Source organism: Trachypithecus francoisi, unplaced genomic scaffold, assembly GCF_009764315.1.
Source record: "Trachypithecus francoisi isolate TF-2019V2 unplaced genomic scaffold, Tfra_2.0 Lachesis_group15, whole genome shotgun sequence".
Taxonomy (NCBI): Eukaryota; Metazoa; Chordata; class Mammalia; order Primates; family Cercopithecidae; genus Trachypithecus; species Trachypithecus francoisi.
In genome coordinates, this window is record NW_022681460.1 from 112,469,668 (window position 1) to 112,488,290 (window position 18,623).

The 18,623-nt window shown below is 57.1% G+C and overlaps 1 protein-coding gene across 1 annotated transcript in view; it reads left to right on the plus strand.

Moving 5' to 3' along the window:
• Positions 1-1,114: 1,114 nt before the first annotated feature.
• KCTD5 (potassium channel tetramerization domain containing 5) overlaps positions 1,115-18,623 on the plus strand; it is a 21,921-nt gene continuing 4,412 nt past the window's right edge. Inside the window, exons 1-4 of the mRNA XM_033235276.1 lie at positions 1,115-1,435; positions 14,577-14,685; positions 16,459-16,550; positions 18,355-18,586. Of these exons, the coding sequence (XP_033091167.1) occupies positions 1,184-1,435; positions 14,577-14,685; positions 16,459-16,550; positions 18,355-18,586 (685 nt within the window). The 5' untranslated portion in view covers positions 1,115-1,183. The remainder of the gene's footprint in view (positions 1,436-14,576; positions 14,686-16,458; positions 16,551-18,354; positions 18,587-18,623) is intronic.

Below are 18,623 nucleotides of genomic sequence, written 5' to 3' on the forward strand. Positions count from 1 at the left end.
GCCGCGATGTCAGCTCACTGCAACCTCCGCCTCCCGGATTCAACTGATTCTCCTGCCTCAGGCTCCCAAGTAGCTGGGACTACAGGCAGGTGCCACCATGCCCAGCTAATTTTTTGTATTTTTAGTAGAGAGGGGATTTCACCGAGCTAGGCTGGTCTTGAACTCCTGACCTTCTGATCCGCCCACCTCGGCCTCCCAAAGTGCTGGGATTACAGCCGTGAGCCACTGCACCAGCCACGCCCGGCCTAAATTCTAATATATGAATTATTTGGATTGAATTCATGTTCAGGGCCACGTTGTTGTATGTATTGATGTACAGCCTTGAATGTGAACAATTACTATATATTTTAAAACTTTTTTCTGACTTCATTACATCAATTTTCTTTCTTTTTTTTTTTGAAATGGAGTCTAGCTCTGCCACCAGGCTGGAGTGCAGTGGGGAGACCTCAACTCGTTGCAACCTCCGCCTGCCGGGTTCACGCCATTCTCCTGCCACAGCATCCACAGGAGCTAGGATTACAGGCTCCCGCCACCAAGCCCCGCTAATTTTTGTTTTTTCAGTAGAGACGGGGTTTCACCCTGTTGGGCAGGATGGTTTGGATTTCCTGACCTCGTGATCCGCTCGCCTCGACCTGCCAAAGTGCTGGGATTACAGGCTTGAGCTACCAGGCCCCGCCCTTATTAAAGAAATTTTCTATTGGGTCAATGATTTAATCATATCATTTAATGAATCTGTTTATTCTTTTTTCCCCCCCAAATATTTGTGCTTCAGGTGTAGTTACCACATGATCAATTTTCCTCCTATATTCGGTCGCTTGTAATAAAAAGCATGTAGAGTGTAGACGTCTGCTGGTGTGGCTCTTCCTTTGACCGGTGCATGAGCTGGGGTCAGGGTGTAGGTAAAGGCTAGGGTCTGGGTCAGGCGCTCGCACCCCGCTTGTGCGAAAGCCAGGCAGGTCTCCACCGCAGTCCATCAGCATTAGCGCCCAGATCACGCCGGTTCCGCTCCCGCCGGAAGCGGGCCTAACTTCCTGCTTTTCCGGACCGGAACTTCCGCTTGTCGCGTGTCGCCGGGGCGGGCGCTCTACCAGGGCGGACCTGTGGGCGGGACAGAACTCGGAGGACGCTATTAAAAGCCGGACGCTTCCGGTGGAACGGAGCTGTGGCGGGGCTTGCTGGGATCATGGCGGAGAATCACTGCGAGCTCCTGCCGCCGGCCCGGAGCGGCCTCGGGGCGGGGCTGGGTGGCGGCCTGTGCCGTCGCTGCAGCGCGGGGCTCAGCGCTCTGGCCCAGCGCCCCGGCAGCGTGTCCAAGTGGGTCCGGCTCAACGTCGGCGGCACCTACTTCCTCACCACTCGGCAGACGCTGTGCCGGGACCCGAAGTCCTTCCTGTACCGCTTGTGCCAGGCCGACCCCGACCTGGACTCGGACAAGGTGAGGGCAGCGCGGGCCAGCCCGGAAGGTCCTGGCCGTCCCGGCCTGCGGCTACCGCACACGTCCTGCTTCGTGCGGAGGAGACCTCAGCGGGAGCGGGCGACTCTCCTCGGGCTTCGAGCCCCGCGATCCCTTGTCACCAGCTCGTCCCCAGCTTCCCCCGACCCCCTGCTCTGGGAGGGGAGGACGAGGATGGCGCCCTGGAGTCCACTGCCTTGGAGAATCCTGAGTCGCTTCACCCTGGGGTGTCTCTTCCTCGCCCTCTTTGCTTTTCGGTGGAGAAGGCTTCCCAGACCCTGGACTTCCTTGTGATTCTACTTCTTTTTCTCAGTAGGTTCTTTTGCCCAGGGTGTGTGAACGCCTTCTCTTCTCTGTCCCAGGGTACTTGCTGGCTCTGGAAACAGAACCCTTGCGCTGGTCTGTCCTTTCACATTCTGGACGTTTGAATTAACGCTGGCGCGGGGGTTGACATGGGCGGCCCTTTTTTTTCCCCCGTGACTTGCATTTAGAGAGTTGGCGCTCCATCCTCTCCATCCACAGCACGTATCACCCACTCAGCACCTCTTAGAAGATGCGTCCGTAGTGTATAGTATGATTTTTCGAAGGGAATTTTGCTCATGTTGAGGGTTGCTTTAGGGTTGTCCAGGAAGAGCCAGGTAGGGAATCTTTCAGTCTGTTTTCTAATTAGCTTAGTTTTCTCACTGTCTTCGCAAAAAAGACAGGAATTTCCAGGTTAGTTTGCAGCTTGTCTTTCATCAAGCGAAATGCTCATGCTGTTGGGCAGATGGTAATAGAAACCTTTTATTACCTTTATTAAGAGTTGTGAAGCCGAGGAAGAGTGTCTTGGGAGTTGTGCAGGATTGAAACTTTGAAAAAAAGCCTGTTTGAAGAAGTTGTTACCTGTTTATTCAAGGCAGTTGACAAGCCTTACACTAACTTTGCTGGGTCTGTCAGTTGAGCTTACATGATTGCACTTGGCTTTGTGCCGTGACAGCCAACATTTGCCATGCATGAGGCTTCCCAGAAAGGCTCGGATCCCTCTTCAAGTTTGAGAAGCCTGACTGAGACCATTCTCATCTTGGCATGACCATGATCAGGAAAAGAGAATCTGGAGTTGCTGCTAAGGCCGCCTTGCGGGTAGAAATGAGGGTTTGAGATGCCAACACTCCTGTCTCTCCCCACAACTTCCAACTGTTTCCATTGCTCATTTGACCAAGCCCTCTCCTCAGAGAATGGACTCCCAGGAAATGACAGTGTCGGCTTTTGTTACCTGTGATTTTCCTTTTATAAGTGTGGGTATATGTTTTACTGTTTGGTTTTTCTTTTTAAATAGCACAGCTTAGTGGACACTCCCTTGCCTTTCTACTCAAGCATTCCTGTTTTGTATGTGAAATTAGATTTTAAATTGCTCTTGTCCATTGGGTTCTTTGAGGCAATGTCTGTCTATTCAGCACTGGAGCACTTGACTCAGAGCTGACTAACTTTAGCACAGTTAAGGTAGTTCATCCCTTTCTTTTACAGTCCCTTAAGATTTTGTAAAAAATTATGGGCTGGGCTCGGTGGCTCACGCCTGTAATCTCAACAGTTTGGGAGGCCGAGGCAGGTGGAGCTCGTTGGAAACCAGCCTGGCCAGTAAGGTGACGCCCGGTCTCTAGTCAAAATACAAAAAATGAGCCAGGCGTGGTGGCGCATGCCTGTAGTCCCAGCTACTCCGGAGGCTGAGGCAGAAGAATCGCTTGAACCCGGAAGGCAGAGGTTGCAGTGAGTCAAGATCACACCACTGCACTCCAGCTTGGATGATAGAGCAAGACTCCATCTCAAAAAAAAAAAAAAAAAAATGCTTTACTGTAGGAATCAATTCTTTGGGGGAGGGGTAACTAATCTTTCCGAATATATCTGTGTTATACTTGCTCTTTTCATCATCCTCCATTTAACCAGGTTTGATTTCCAAATGGTAAAATTGAAATTCAGAACATGAAGGTAAAGTAGCATTACAGTCTCTGTCTCATAAAATAGCTGGAGTAGGGGCCTGGCGTGGTGGCTCACACCTGTAATCCCAGCACTTTGGAGGCCGAGGCGGGTGGACACCGGAGGTCAGGAGTTTCAGACCAGCCTGGCCAACATGGCGAAACCCTGCCTCTACTAAAAATACAAAAAAATTAGCTGGGCGTGGTGACGCGTGCCTGTAGTCCCAGCTACTCGGGAAGCTGAGGCAGGACTATCGCTTGAACTGAGAGGTGGAGGTTGCATTGAGCTGAGGTTGCGCCACTGCACTCCACTATGGGTGATAGAGTGAGACTGTCTCAAAAAATAATAATTAAATAAACAATACTTGTAGTGAAGGTTAGTTTTAGTGACAGATAATTTGCCAGAAGTGTAGTGCTAATTCATATTAGTCCCAATACTAAAGTGTTTTTCGTCAAATGAGGAAGTGTGTAAAATGCTTCATCTTAGTTTTTGTCTCCTGTGGCTCTGATGAAAGAATGTCCCAGGAGATTGCTCCTAATTAAATCCTGAGTGAGGAATCTGAGGAGGAGGGGAAGGGGTGTCAGGAGTGGGAGGCCATTAATTACACGATGGAAGACAAACAGGATGTTGCTTCACCTGTAAAGATCTCCAAGCTCTGACCTCAGAGTTGAGATTCATGAAAGAATATTCCTAGAGTTGGACTTAAGCATGGATCTGGTGGAAGAATCCCTGCCTGGATTATTGGACTAGTGTGGAGTGAGCACCTGGGCTTGCAGAATGTGGGGGTCTGGAGAGGAGCTGCATGGCGAGATTTAAGGGGGAGGATTCCCAAGAAACCATAGAAGCTCTGGGTGCCTGAGAGGTTGGGAGAGCACCCTGCTAAAGCATCCTGTCTGGTAGGGAGGGGAGCTCTTGACAGACGGGTTGTTAGGGAGGGTGGTGAAAGCCACACACATCAAGGGGCTGACCTGCTTGTCCTCTGGCCCCACATCTAAGCTTCTGGGCTGTGACTGCCCCCAACCAAGTCCTCAGAGCCCAGCTTGGGACCCACCACCCGCCATACTCCATGTTCCCAAGCCCTTACTCTGCTGTCCCAAGGGCCCATGGCTGCCACGAAGTTCTCTTTCTAGACAGCCCGGTGTGAATTCTCACTTCCTCCTGGGACTTCCCCCAGCAGGACGGTGGCTATGTTGTGCATTTCAGCATCTGCTCATCTGCTGCTCTGTCATGTTTCTCTCCATGGTGTCTTTAAGGGCAGGCCAGGTGGAATGTGGCTTCCCGAAGACTCGATTCATTTGGGTTAGGTCTCTTGTACTGCACAATCCCTGGCCCGTAGGCGTTACTGAAAACAAAGTCGAGTTTGTTGTTTCCAGCTAAACCAGCCCCTGCCTTAGTGAGGAGATACTTCAGGAGTTAAAAGGAAACAGGAAACACTACTGCTTTATGGTTGGAAACCACTCAGAAAGAGGAGGGTTTGGGGAGGCTTCGGTTCCTGCAGCTGAGGCGGCCCTGGAGAAAACGGCACGTGAACGTTTGCCCTTTGAACAGGGCCAGTGTCCCCGCTTGAGGGTTGCACATGTGGTGGCATCAGATGGGTCTTTGAGGGGTGGGGCAGTCAGGGTGCCTCTAACAGTGTACTTGGTGTTGGCAAGACCTCGGGGGTGGAAAGTTATGAAAGGAATTGTTCAGACAGGGCTCAGTGATGCGGTGTGGGCTGGAGTACCGTCTTTGAAGCCGCTTGGCAAGAGAAGTGGGGATCACGTCGAGTGGGGATGGCAGGTGATGTTCTGTGTAGCCAGCACTGGTGAGAGCTGCGGCAGCCTCAGTGTGAGGCCGTGAGTGGGTGTGTGCGACGGTGATGGACTTGGTTTCACACTTCAGTTGAGGATGTGGCTCTGAGCATGTTCTTTGCTCTGACCACAAGTCGTCATCTATTCTGGACGTGAGCGATGGTCCCCGCGGTGCTGGGGGCTCCCGGCTCCTTCCCCACTGCAGCAGATGCTGGTCCTCAGCAAACCTGTGCTCACCTCTTTATCAGGTGCCTCATTTGAAGCCCTTTAGACCTTAGGCCATGAGTCAGTGCCATAAATTCCTGAGAAAAGGACTCGCCTCTGGTGATGAAATGGAACATTTCTGATGGGTTCAGTCCTAGCTAGGAAGAATGAAAGAAAACACTTTTGAGCCTTTCTGAGAAGAGCTTGTTTCGGGGCACCTGACACGGGCCCGCGGTCTTCGGCCTTCTCGCCTGCAGACCTCAGCGGGTGGCTGGGAGGAAATGCTGTCGCCGCCCGGGCAGTTCCTCTTTCTGGCCCTGCAGGTGCAGCCTTCAGTGGCTGTCGTCCAGCAGGGCAGTGACTAGTCTTGGTGTAGCGGGAGTCAGAAAACTGGCCCACCCGCCTGTTTTTGCAAGTAAAGTTTTACAGGAATGCAGAGATGCCCGTTTGCTTACGGATTGTGTGTGGCCGTTTTTGCTCTGAAAGGTCAAGTGGAGTGAGGTCTAAAGCCTCGCCAGGGCTGGTCCCCGGTCAGAGAAGAGAGCAGTGGCTGTGATGGGGGCACCTGCTGCCTGGTCTCTCCCCAGCCCTGCCGTTAGCCACCAGGCATCCCAGGGACTCCTTTTCAGACTCTCGTAGGCACTTTGGTTCTTTTAGCAGATCCCCCTCCACACCCCAGGTCAGCAGTCCCCAGGCATGGTCTTTAAAGCCTGGGGAAGAACCTGCCTGCGTGGCGCCATGGGAGGGGCCCTCGTAGCGAAGAGGCCAGTAAGCCGCCTCTCTCCCAGGACGTGCTTGTGCTCCCTGGGCGCCAACTGGGCAGCTCTCCCTGGACTGCAGAGCACCTAGAACATTCTGGCCTGGGGTTGGTGTGATGGAGCCTCTTCCTTGGAGTTGGTGAGCCTGGGTTGGACTCCGCCCACCCCGGGCTTGCCTTGTGACTTGGGGTGATTTCGTGTCCCTGTGAGCTGTAGTTTCTTCCTCTGTAAAGTAAGGGTGACGTCCTCTCCTGAAGATGACAAATGTGGTGCCCCTGCCCCGTACCTGGTGCCAGGCCAGTGCAGTCAGGAGAGGCTGTGCCTGGCAATCTTCATTTCATGCTTATACTTGGTTTTTATTTTTAAATATTTATTTATGTATTTATTTGAGATGGAGTCTCGCTCTGTTCCCCAGGCTGGGGTGATTTCGGCTCACGGCAACCTCTGCCTCCCAGGTTCAAGCAATTCTCCTGCCCCAGCCTCCCAAGTAGCTGGGATTATAGGCACGAGCCACCAGCCACCATGTCTGGCTGATTTTTGTATATTCAGTAGAGATGGGGTTTTGCCATCTTGGCCGGGCTGATCTCGAACTCCTGACCTCAGGTCATCTGCCCACCTCGGCCTCCCAAAGTGCTGAAATTACAGATGTGAGTGTACTTTGCTTTTAGAAAGAGTATGCCAAGAACGCTTTTCCCTTCCTGCAGCTGCACTTAATTTCTTTTTCCTTTTTTTTTTTTTTTTTTGTAGACAGAGTCTCACTCTGTCGCCCAGGCTGAAGTGCAGTGGTGTGATCTCGGCTCACTGCAAGCTCCGCCTCCTGGGTTCACACCATTCTCCTATCTCAGCATCCTGAGTAGCTGGGACTACAGGCACCTGCCACCTCGCCCGGCTAATTTTTTTGTATTTTTTGGTAGAGACAGGGTTTCACCATGTTAGCCAGGATGGACTCGATTTCCTGACCTCATGATCCGCCTGCCTCAGCCTCCCAAAGTGCTGGGATTACAGGCGTGAGCCACTGCACACAGCCAGCCGCACTTAATTTCTGTTAATGTCCACTTGTGGCCACACTCAGCCCTGTCAGCTTTTGGTGATGCGCCGGAGGCCCCTGAAGGCAGTGTGTGTGGCCAGGAATGCCTCTCCCCACCAGCGCCCCTGCTGCCACCCAGAGCTCTGGCTGACCCTAGCCGGACAGGCCCCACAGGGTGTGTCTCCACCTCTGGTGCTGGACCCTGGGCTGTGGGAAGGGCAGGGCTTCCTGGGCAGCCCCCGAGTTTTCTTGCAAGAAACCTGAGACCCCTGCTCCCGAGAGGGCTCCAGTTCCTGCCGAGCAGAGCAGGAGCCTGCAGCGACCTCAGCTTGGCAAGACCCCCCGTGGTGCACCTGAAGCATGTTTCTTCCCAGAGAAGCCGCCGGACCTCGTGTGAGGGGCCAGGTCGTGCGTCCACACATGTCTGCTTCTCACTAAGCTTTGAGTCATGCGTGGGGCACGGACTTCCCAAATTCCAGTTTCTGTGCTGGGTGAGGCCCAGAAGCAATGGAAGGGAGAGGTGGTGGGGAGGCAGCAGGCCTGGCGACCAGGACGCAGGGGCCCCACCCTGCTCTCCGAATCTGGGTGCCTTGGACAAGCCTCCTTGCTCTCTGGCCTCGGTTTCCCCATTAGTAATTGGTGACATCAAAGGCCTCTCGTGGCCAAAGATACGACACATCTGCATAAAACAAAACAGAAGAGAGAGTAGAGGTGAAGGTTTTGTGTGCGAGATTGGATAATTTCAGAGTAAAAACTAAGTATTTCTAATTAGGTTGATTGCGGATGTTGGTACACAGAAAATTCTATGCCTTCGCGTCTAGATTTAATTTGGCAGAGTTGGCTCAGGGCACCTCCCTCTCTTGATTTCGTCCCCTCTGGTGGCACGTGTCTCCGAGCGTCGGGAGTGACTGAGAGCCGCAGGGCTGACGGAGCCTCTGTGTGGAGCTGCGGAGCTGTGGGAGCTGCGAGAGGGGCGGGCGGCAGCAGGGTTATGTTCCGTTTAGAATCTGGCGTGAGAGCCTGGCAGTCTCCACCCTCATTCCTCACTGCTGTTTTTTTTTTTTTTGTTTTTTTGAGACGGAGCCTCACTGTATCGCCCAGGCTGGAGTGCAGTGCACAATGTCGGCTCACTGCAGCGGGGCTCTCAGGTTCAAGCGATTCTCCTGCCTCAGCCTCCCTAGTAGCTGGGATTGCAGGCACCCTCCACCATGCCTGTCTAATTTTTGTATTTTTAGTAGAGACAGGGTTTCGCCATGTTGGTCAGGCTGGTGTTGAACTCCTGATCTCAGGTAATTCGCCTGCCTTGGCCTCCCAGAGTTCTGGGATTACAGGCGTAAGCCACCATTCCCAGCCCTTCACTGCCATTTTCAAGGCTGCTGGTTGCATTAGGGATGTGTGCCTAAGAGGCTGGTGTACCCCCACGTTGCCCCTGCTGCTTTGCTGGGCCACAGCATGGATGGTGGAGCGCTGCAGCCGGAGTCTGGTGAGATGAACAGAGTGGCCAGGCTTGTTACCAGACTACTCTGAGCACTGCTTTCCTGACCAGATGTCCATCTGCGGCTACCCTGTGGACTTGGGGAGTGGCAAGCAGTTAGCTGTGTCCGTGGGGTCTTTTCTCCATCTCCTAGGGCTGTGTGTGCCCTGGCTCGGTGCTGCCTCCCATGTGCTCCCGTGTCCAGGGTCACCCTCTCCTCTGTGGTTCGGAAACTGCCCTGCCTGGCCTACGGCCCGTGGCTCCGGCTGAAAGCTGGGACCCCTGGAGATGGGTGGCTCAGCCCAGCCTGCTGGGCCCACTCAAGGCCATCTTGGGCCTGGCCACAAGTAGGTCAGATGCCAATTGAGTGAGACGCGGGGAAGATGAGGGAAATGACTTGTCAAGATAACAGTCTTAATTATGGCTCTTTTACAAAAAAAACACCATGAATCTTCCCGAGAATCAAGTGCAGCCTGTGCTGGTTGTGTCAGCCGTGGAAGGCACGGGAAAGCCAGGAAGAAGAGCATCCCCACGCCCGGCCCGCAGCATGTCACTGGCTTCCTGGTCGCCTTTCCTCATCCCAGTCTTAGAGGCGTGACCAGGCCGGGGCATCTTTCCTTCCTTGCGTTGTGGGGGCTTGGTCAGGCACTGCTGCCGGCCTTATGGGCAGCACAGGGGCCCTGCCTAGGTTGGCCCAGGCGCTGTTCTAAACCTCCCCAAGGTGACCTTGCTGCCTTCGTCTCCGTGAGCCTAGGAGTATATCCTGAATTTTGTATGATTTTGTGTTTCCCATTTTCCCGTGTTCCTTAATTTTTTGTTGTTTCTGCATCAGGGTGGAGGCTACCGAGCCACATCCCTAACACCAGCAGTGAGCTGCCAAGGCCCTTGCACATGGGCTGGGCACTGTCGGGGCCTGGGCTGGCGCCAGGAGTAGCCCCCGCATGCACTAGGCCTATCTGGAGCACGTGACTCACTCGAGCGGGAGCACCAAGACCTTGCCTACATGTGTGGAAGCGAGTCAGGCCACAGCAAGACCTGAACGCTGGTGGGATTTGGAGGTCCTGGTTTAAGACCCTGGCACTTCCTGTGGATGTGGAAATCTCCCATTGAAAGAACTCAATGAGCGCAGTGGTGAGAGCAGCACCTCCACACGCCACTGCCTCCCTGCCCTGGCGCGGATGTCCCTGACCTTCCCCTCTGCCCAGACAGGGCCTGTTTCTGAAGGAACTGCACCAGTTAGAAGGAACCCACGGGAAGAGAAGGAACCCACGGGAAGAAATGGCCAGAGAGCTATGAGGCCAGCCACAGAGGAGCCAATTTTGGATTTTCCCCCCTAGGATTCAGCCTGCTGCTCACCCTTCAGCCTCTGGTGCCCCACGGCTCAGCTGGGTTCTAGGGTCTACGTGGTCTCAGGGCAGGCCATGCAGGGCTCTGCAGTGTCACTCTGGGAGAGGGCTGTGGGGGCAGCTGCAGGCCCGGTGTGCCGAGTCCACGGAGTCTGCATGTGTCCTACATGGGCCCAGAGGTTGTAGGACTCAGATAACTGAACCATGTGGGAGGAGTGTAGCGTGGCGGGGGCCCCATAGGAAGCCCGTTGTCCTGGAGGCACCAGGCCGGCGGCAGGGGTGCAGTGCGGCCGGCAGCCTCCCGAATGGCAGGTTCTTGGTAGACGCAGCTGGGGTTCTCTCTCCCCCTCTGCCCTGCAGCCTTGGCTCCCCGTGAGGTTGGCAACAAGCATCTGGATTCCTGGAAGTCTCCCAGGGGCTGCTCCTTTCAAGTCTCTTCCTAACTGGATGCAGGTGGGGTCCCCCGCGGTGCCCAGCCTCCCCTGCCCTTGATGGCTGGGTATTTTGCACCCAGGCTGCTGGCCCCTGAGCACAGGGATGGGCTGGAGCCAGGGGCTGCAGGGAAAGCACGTCAGGAAGATTCCTGGGGCTTGCGGTTCCCACACAGGTGCGTCCAGGGACTTCCTGGTCCCTCTGTGGGGAGTCTGGACCCCAGAGACTGAGACGGGCTGGGTAGAGCCCCGGTGGCCTGAGCCCTCACTGCCGGAGGGCCTCTCTTCAGGCACCCTGAAAAGCTGCCATGGCTCCAGCTGGTGAACTTGGCCTTGCAAAGCTCCACGTCCCCATGTCTGCATATGCCCAACCCTGCTGTTATGGTATCTTTAGGGTGTCGCTTTTCTGGCCAGAAACCCCTCTGGCCAGCAGCACCTTTGTTCAAGTTCTTGTTCTGTGTCCAGGAAGAATGAGGTAGCAGACAAGTGGAGGGTGAACATGACGAAGAGAAGCTTTACCAAGTGTTAGGACAGTGCAGAGGAGATGGCAGGGGCAGCTCCTCTCTGTAGGCAGGTCGGCTCATTCCGTTTGCACCTCAGCAGAGAGGAGGCCCTGGACTGGCTGGCTTCTCTCCACGAGCAGGTCCCCATTGACTTCCCAGCTCTCAGCAGAGAAAGTAGCTTCTCTCTGTAGCTGATCTTCCAGTTGCCATTTGTCTCTGTCCTCCTCGTCCTCTGCCCTGCTCTGGCTGAGCCCAGGCTCTTACGGACCCCAGAGGGAAGGAAGTGCATGCTAATTGGTTCATGGGCAGGCCCAGAGAACGCACCACAGGTCCCTACACTGGTCCGCAGGACTGGCAGCCCGACCCCAGCCTTCATGCCCTCCCTGGCCTGAAGGTGGGGCCTTACCAGGGACCTGCCCCCTTCTGCCCAGGAATCTGCCTCCTGCTGCTGTTCATGGCGCCTGGGCTTGGCCCCAACTTTGCTCCAAGATCGGAGCAGGCACCAACAACAGGAATAAGCCAGGCAGTGGGATCCCACTGGCACTTCCGAACCTGCAAGGGTAGAGGGGCCTTCCTGGGCCCCCAAGAGTGCAGGGATGCCTAAGGCTGTGGTTTGGGCAGCTGCAGTTGTGGCCTGCCTGCTCACTGGAGCAGGAGGCCTGGGTCTGCAGCCATAGTTTGGGTGGGGCAAACCCCAGGGACACAGCCCCAGGCAGCCCCACATAGATCCTCCTCCTGAGGCCCAGGAACCTGACACCTTCAGTGGGGTGGGTGCAATGGCTGTGCCACTGGCCAGGTCCTCAAACCAGGTGCCACTCTCACTACCCGCCCTAGGCCCCCAAAGAAGCACAGCCCCAGCTCTGCATCGGGGCTCTCTCTACCCAACCATGCTGCTCTCCTGCCATGCTGAGGGAAGCGGGCTGTGGTGTGGGAAGCAGGGTCTGTTCGCCTCCTCCGTGTTCCCTCCCTGCTGCAGCAGGTATCACGTGATGGTAGCGGCTGCACCAGTTGGCCTACTGCTGGCATCACTGCAGTGGGCCAGGTGTGGCCAGACTGAGGTCAGGGGTTCCTTCAAAGCATCAGCCACAAAAGCTGCCTCCTACAGGGGATGTTCAGTGGAAAAGTCAGCCCCACCCAGTGGCACGAGTTGCCAAGACACGGTGGACTGCCCCCGCCTGCCCGTCTCGAGGCCGAGCCCAGTGCCAGCACGCCCAGTGCCCTGCCAGCTCCTTGGATCTGTCTGTGTTCCTCTGTCCTGCCATGCGGTTTCCACCGATGGCCGTCTCCACCCCACCCTCCTTCCAGCCTTCGTCCTTCCAGTTGCAGGACTGGGGCTGCCTCGTGTGTCTGGGGGCACCCAGCATGCTTCCTTCTCCTCTTGCACCAGCCCAGGGGCCGAGAAGTGCATGGTGGGTTGTCCTGGCCTAGAGGTCACGGCTCAGTGCCCAGGTCCTGCCACAGGCTGGGTGCCCTGGTGCTCATGGTGGCCCTGAGCTACATGAGCTGGTCTCCTCCACATTTTGCTCATAAAGAAACTGAGGCCTGGGGTGGCCTGGCCTTGAGCCTGCAGTCTGACCACTGAGGCCAGGCCTGGAGGCCTCCATGGCTGAGAGGGGGGCTTTCTGGGGTTGTCCTGGGCAGAGGCGAGCCTCCCCACACTATCTGATCTTTCCTGACCTCCCACCAGCAGTCTGTCGAGGGAGCACTGAGCCATGAATGATTCCTGAGCTGAGTGGTGTGCGGATGTCACGCGGCCACCATTCTCTCCGTATGGGGGTGGGGTGGGGAGGAACCCTGGACTCGGGTGGCAGCACTGGCCACCTTGCCAGACCTGGACCCCTTTGTGGGAAATGGGGGCCATTTTTTACCAGTTGGGCAGGACCACCCAGTGTCCTCTTCCCGGGAGCTGGCCTGTGGCCCTGGCCCTTGCTTGAGAGCTGTGGAGTCTGGAGGGTTGGGGAAAGGCAGGGACAAGCCCAGGAGGCAGGGCCTGTGGGGTGGGCAGCTCTGGCTTGAGTGTTCTTGGGGAGGGTGGAGAAGGAGGATGGGGTCAGGTCTGTGTGGAGTTGAGGTCAACTTAAGGAGGAGTAGGGGGGCCGTTGAGGCTCCAGGTCCAGCACCCCCATGCCTGAGCCCTGATTGATTTTATCTCAGCCGCAAAACTCAGTTTCGTTCCTCTGATCTAAGAGCAGGTTTTTACAGGTTTGCAGTGGTGAACTTTGGGGAAAATCTCTTGAAACCACTAGGTCTTAGCACCCAAATGGCAGAATTTGTCCATGGGTGAAAATAGGGTCCTAGCGCGGCCCTGTGCTTTGTGGTGGAGACACCTTCGGCCTCCCCGTATCGCCGAACTTGGCATTCCCGTGGCCAGCACCTGCCCAAGGCCCCACGGGAGCCCCTCTGGGGAGGGGGCTGCTCCTGCCCTGACTGGGGTGTGGGGTGGCTTCTCGCTGGTGCTTGGCCCTGGGCCTTGCCCGGGAGGCTGCCCGGTGTTTCTGAATGGAGGTCTCAGCTCTCCGCCCTCCGGGGCACCCGCAGGCACCAGCCCCTGTGGGAGTGGCTCACAGGTGGGAGCAGGACTGGGGGAGGCAGGAGCTGCCCCAGCAGCCACACCGAAGGTCTGAGTCCGTGTGGAAGATGGGCCGTGCCGGCTTCGCAGTCCCCCCCGTCAGATGTGTAGCCGACAAGCAGGCCTGGGTCTGGATAAGGTGACAGAAACTGCCTCTTCTGTCTCCCCAATGGGGACTGCCTGGGGCGCTTGGGCGCCCGTCCTGTGCTCACAGCCAGGCCACTGGGCCTCTTGTGCTTGGTGGAAAGGGCTGCCAGGTGTGATGTGTGGGGCACCCCGGGCCTCAGAGGGCGTCTGCCCACATTGAGGTGACCGTGGTAGCAGCAGGGGCAGCGTCTCTCAGGGGCCCCCCCACCCAGGTGCATGAGGACACCTTCCGAGGGGTCTGTTTGTAAACATCTCGGCCTCCGTGAGCACTGAGCCAGGGCGAGGGCTGTGTGTGGTGAGTGATGATCTCGGGGAAAGCCCCGGATGCTGTTGAGTGGAGGTCACTGTGGGCCTCCCTCGCTGCTGGCTCGGGGCCTGTTGGCAGCTGCGCCTGCTGCAAGGTGCCCTCTCCACCCCTGGCAGGGAGCCCCTGTCACCCTGACCCCCAGTCCTGGATGTCGGCCGGGGAGGACCTGGGCACAAGGAGGGCAGGCCCAGGCTGGTGGCCATCGGGGGTGTCCTTCAGAGACTGAGCCGTAGGCCCCTGCCCTGCCCGCGAGGGCATCCCAGGGAGAGGGTCTGGGTGAGGTTTTCGTGTGTGTTTTCCTAGAGGTCTTGCAGTTGTGAGGACAGAGGTCCAGGGCACAGTGGCCTCACCTTGGAGTACATAGAGCCAGGCTGTCTCCATATGGAGAGACTTAAACTCACTTAGACCTGGGATGGTGGCTGGTCAGGGTTAGGCTATAGGCGGCAGGACGTGGCCACACCGTCAGGGGTTTCCTGAGATGCCGCAGGCTCAGGTCTTTTGGGGAGAGGCCTGGGTCACCTGGTGCCTCTGAAGCCTCCTGATGTGACCGGGCCTTGGTGGACCTGCAGGAACTGTCGGCTTCTCAGGGAGGACTCACCGTGCTCTGCTCTCTTTAGGACGAAACAGGTGCCTATTTAATCGACAGAGACCCCACCTATTTTGGGCCCGTGCTGAACTACCTGAGACATGGCAAGCTGGTGATTAACAAAGACCTGGCAGAGGAAGGTAAGCCGACTTTTGAGCACAGGTGCCTTAGCTTTGGGGGCAAGGGCCCAACGAAGGTGCCACGGGCTCCACTTAAGACACAGATGCCTGTATCCTGGGCCCCCAGGGAGGAGCAGGCCCTGTACTGTGAAGCTGGGGCCTACGTTCTGGTGCTGAGGCCATGGGCAGGCACAGCTGCCGGACACAGAGGCCTGGGGACCCTGTGGCTGTGGGGTCCTCCCCGGCTGGAGCTCCTTGGAGGGCTCCCTCTGTGCAGGCTCCAGCTGGCGACACAAGGGGGCGAGGGGCTCCTCCCTGCTGTGACTGAGGTGGTCTGAGCAGGTGTGTGAGACATGCCCGGTGATGCCCATGGTGTGCCTCAGACCCCTGGTTCCCTGGCCTGCTCTCCCTCAAGGACAGCCCAAGAGTAGTATCTCTGTGCCATCACCTGGACTGTGCCTGCTGCTGCCAGCTGCCGTGTTCCATTCTGAGTGGTGGTGGTGCAGGGACGGCACCCACACGCGTTGGCCCAGGGTGGCCTGCCTGTGTGCTGTAGTGCTGGCTTGGCTCAGAACAGCCTGAGGCCTTGCCATGAAGACTGAGGGTTTCTGGGCACTTGCGTGCGGGCGTGGCCCTGCTCCCCGGCGTCCGTGTCTGTGCATCGGTCTGTACTGGCAGCATCTCACTCCCTTTTTGCTCTGGGTCTCTGGGCCTCGCCATCTGCCTGCCTCCTCCGAGTTTGCGCAGGGTGCAGGGTGACAGGAGCTGTGGCCCAGCCCTGCCCCCGCTCTGAGGCTGTGACCCACGCTGCCCACTCCTGTCTCTTTGGCAGGCAGTGTCTTTCATATGCACGCTCTCTGGTCGCCTGGGCAGCCCCTTGTGTTCTGCCGTGGAGCCGTTTGAGTCCAGGCTTCACTTTATCTCAGTCTGCCCCTAGTGGGATTGGCTCAGAAACGGGCGCTAGACACAAACCGCCTGGACTCGCTGGCCCGCCTCTGACGCGGCCACTCGCCCTCAGTGCTGGAGAAGGGGGCTGTGCAAGACTCATGCAGGGCCGGGAAGCCTGTGACTCTGAGGCTCTCGTCCCTATCCTGCGTGGCCCTGTGCTATGTCGGTGGCTGGGTGTTGTCCTGAGCTGCCATGTCCCATGTGTGGGTTCCTCTGGAGACCACCCATGAGGAAGCCCTGAGGCTAGACCTGTGGAATCTGCTCTTAAGGCTGTTAAGGGAGGTGTGCAGTCCCTAAATGCAGCACATTACGGATGGCAGTCTTTGGGAAGAGCTGGAAGTGACCCTCTCAGCCAGCCACAGTCTTCCCTTTGAATGGGGTAAACTGAGGTGCCAGGTGACTGAGACATATGCACAAGGCTGCAGGCCTGAGCCCCACACAGCACCCCACCCAGTGGCGTGGCCGTGAGCAGGTTCCCAGCAGGAAGTGTTGGCCTCCAGGCTTGGAGGGAAAATGCCAGATTCCACCCCTTGCATGCCACGGCTTCAGTTTAGGCATGCACTGAGCTGCATGTAAGCAGCGACTCCATACCTCGTGGGCCACTGGAGGTCGCTCGAGGTTGCCTAGGGTGACCTGAGCTGGAGGTATTTAGTCCACACGTCGGCCCTCTTGCCACAACCCCTCCACCCATCATCCCGGGAACCCTGCAGGGCTAACGTGTCTGCAGGAAACCTGTTAGGATGGGGCCTGAGCAGCTCCCGCTGGCCCGAGTCATAGGTCCTCATTGCAGGGGATTCTTTGGTTTCGTTTGGTTTAGTAAAGACAATTTATTTTTCTTTATTCCAGGAGTGTTGGAGGAAGCAGAATTTTACAATATCACCTCATTAATAAAACTTGTAAAGGACAAAATTAGAGAACGAGACAGCAAAACATCACAGGTAAGAGAAATAAGTGAGGCTAGAAGCTTTTATAGCTGCTGTGAAGGAACGGCTCCCTCTTACTCCCCCGATCGGCTGCCTCCCACATGAGTCCTGCAGTCTGGGGCTCTCCTGCCCTGAGACCCTTGTCCTCTGTCACCACCCCCGTGCCCGCCAGCTCCGTCTACCAGCCTCGCCCCAGGGTCCCTTGAAGGATCCGTTCAGCCTGCCTGGCCCAGCCTCTGGGAGCCCCAAAGGATGGTTGTAAGGGAGCTGGGCATGGGAGACGTGTGGAGGGAAGGAGGGCCCCATGAGGGCTGGTCGGGGAGACCCTGAGGTGGATGGCATCTGGTAGTGAGCAGAGGGTGCCAGGGGCCTGCTGCTAGCATGACTGGAGGGAGACAGCATGCGGATCTGCACAGGTGTCAGAAGGACCTTGGTTTTACTGGGAAGAGGGCCGGGTCGCCACAGACAGACCTCTCACACCTAGCGCAGCCCTTCTGCAGCCCGGGGAGCCCAGGTTGTTGGTGGGCTGTGCCCAGTACCTCCTGTGGAGGGGCCACTGCTGGGCCTTGGGCATCAGTCTTGTCCCTGAGAGCTGAGCCCGCCCCTGCCCCAGCTTAGCATCCTTGGGAAGGCACCGGGAGTGGGTGTGGGCCATGCTGTGGCTGCAGCTGCCATCGGAAGTCTCGGTCCACTGAGAGCCCTGGGCCCTGTGCAGAGACTCCTAGCCTGGCCGCTCAGGGCTGCTGGCCACCTAGCGACATGCCCAGTTCCCCCTCCTGCTGGAGTTCCCTTGGCACCACTGAGGGACCTGGAGGGGCTCCTTGTCTGTGGGGCAGGAGCTGTGTCCCACGCCCTTGTCCAGCCTGCCTTTTTCCCTGTTGTGTGATCGGGCTGTGTGGGTGCTCCCTGCCTCAGTCTATCTGCCCGTATGACGCAGGTGGGTGAGAAATGGTCCAGGTGGGAGAGTCCTCGCAGTCCATTCTTGATGTGACACACACAGTAGCATCTTACTGTCTTCCAAAAGAAGGCACTCGGTTGTGTGACCTTGAGGCCACTGTGTGCCTTTGTCACTCATACATCCCTGGCATGAGTCACCATCTTAAGGTCAAGGACCAAGGATCCCTGAACCCTTTCTCACTTCTATGTTTCCATCCAGCCCTGTCTGCAGCCGGAGTCCTCTGTAATGACTGTGTCTGGGACATGGGGCTGCCCTGCCCACTGGGGAGCAGCTCCATGCAGGCGGGCGGCCGTGGTGGCTCACCATCACTTCCAGGACCACAGCTGTCTAGAGGGGCACAGCAAGCGTGCCAGGCAGGGGGGGGATTAGGAGGTAGATGGAGTTTTGGGAAGCAGCTCAGCCTTGGGGAGGCCCGAGTCCAGGCTGCTGCGCAAGTTCAGGAGCCTCTTCTGGTAGCCGGGAGTGAGCTTTGTCTGCCACTGGCTCTCAGGGCCCTGCCTGCCAGATCCTTTCCTGACCAGTGAATTCAGGGCTGCGTGGTTCCTGCGTGCGGAGCAGAAACGGACGCTCTCGTGTCGTCATGTCGAGCCACAGGTGCTCTTGGGATTTCAGGAACATGACTCATTTTATTTTGGAACTTAGAAATAGAAATATTTTTGGAGGCGAACGAGGAAGCAGAAAACAGCAGCTGTTCGGGCCGCGTGTTTTGCTTTTGTGGATGTGCTCAGGGTTGTTTTGGGCCTCGTGCCCTGTGCTGAGAACTGGAGAGTGAACCTCAGCCTCCCGGGGTCACCTGGGCTGGGCCGCAGGCAGCAGCGGGACATGGGTGGCCGCCCTGACTTGTGCCCATTGTTCTTGCAGGTGCCTGTGAAGCATGTGTACCGCGTGCTGCAGTGCCAGGAGGAGGAGCTCACGCAGATGGTGTCCACCATGTCTGACGGCTGGAAGTTTGAGCAGGTGAGGGGCCGTGGCCAGGCTGGCGGCAGCCATGCTGCAGCTGACCTTGTACTCACAATGGCTCAGGGCTCAGTGCTCCTGGAAATGCAGACTTCGCTGCTGGTGTCTTCCTGCAGTTCTGGGGGTGCTCACGACAGTGACCTGCGCCCTGTTTCCACTGGAGGAGCCGTGGG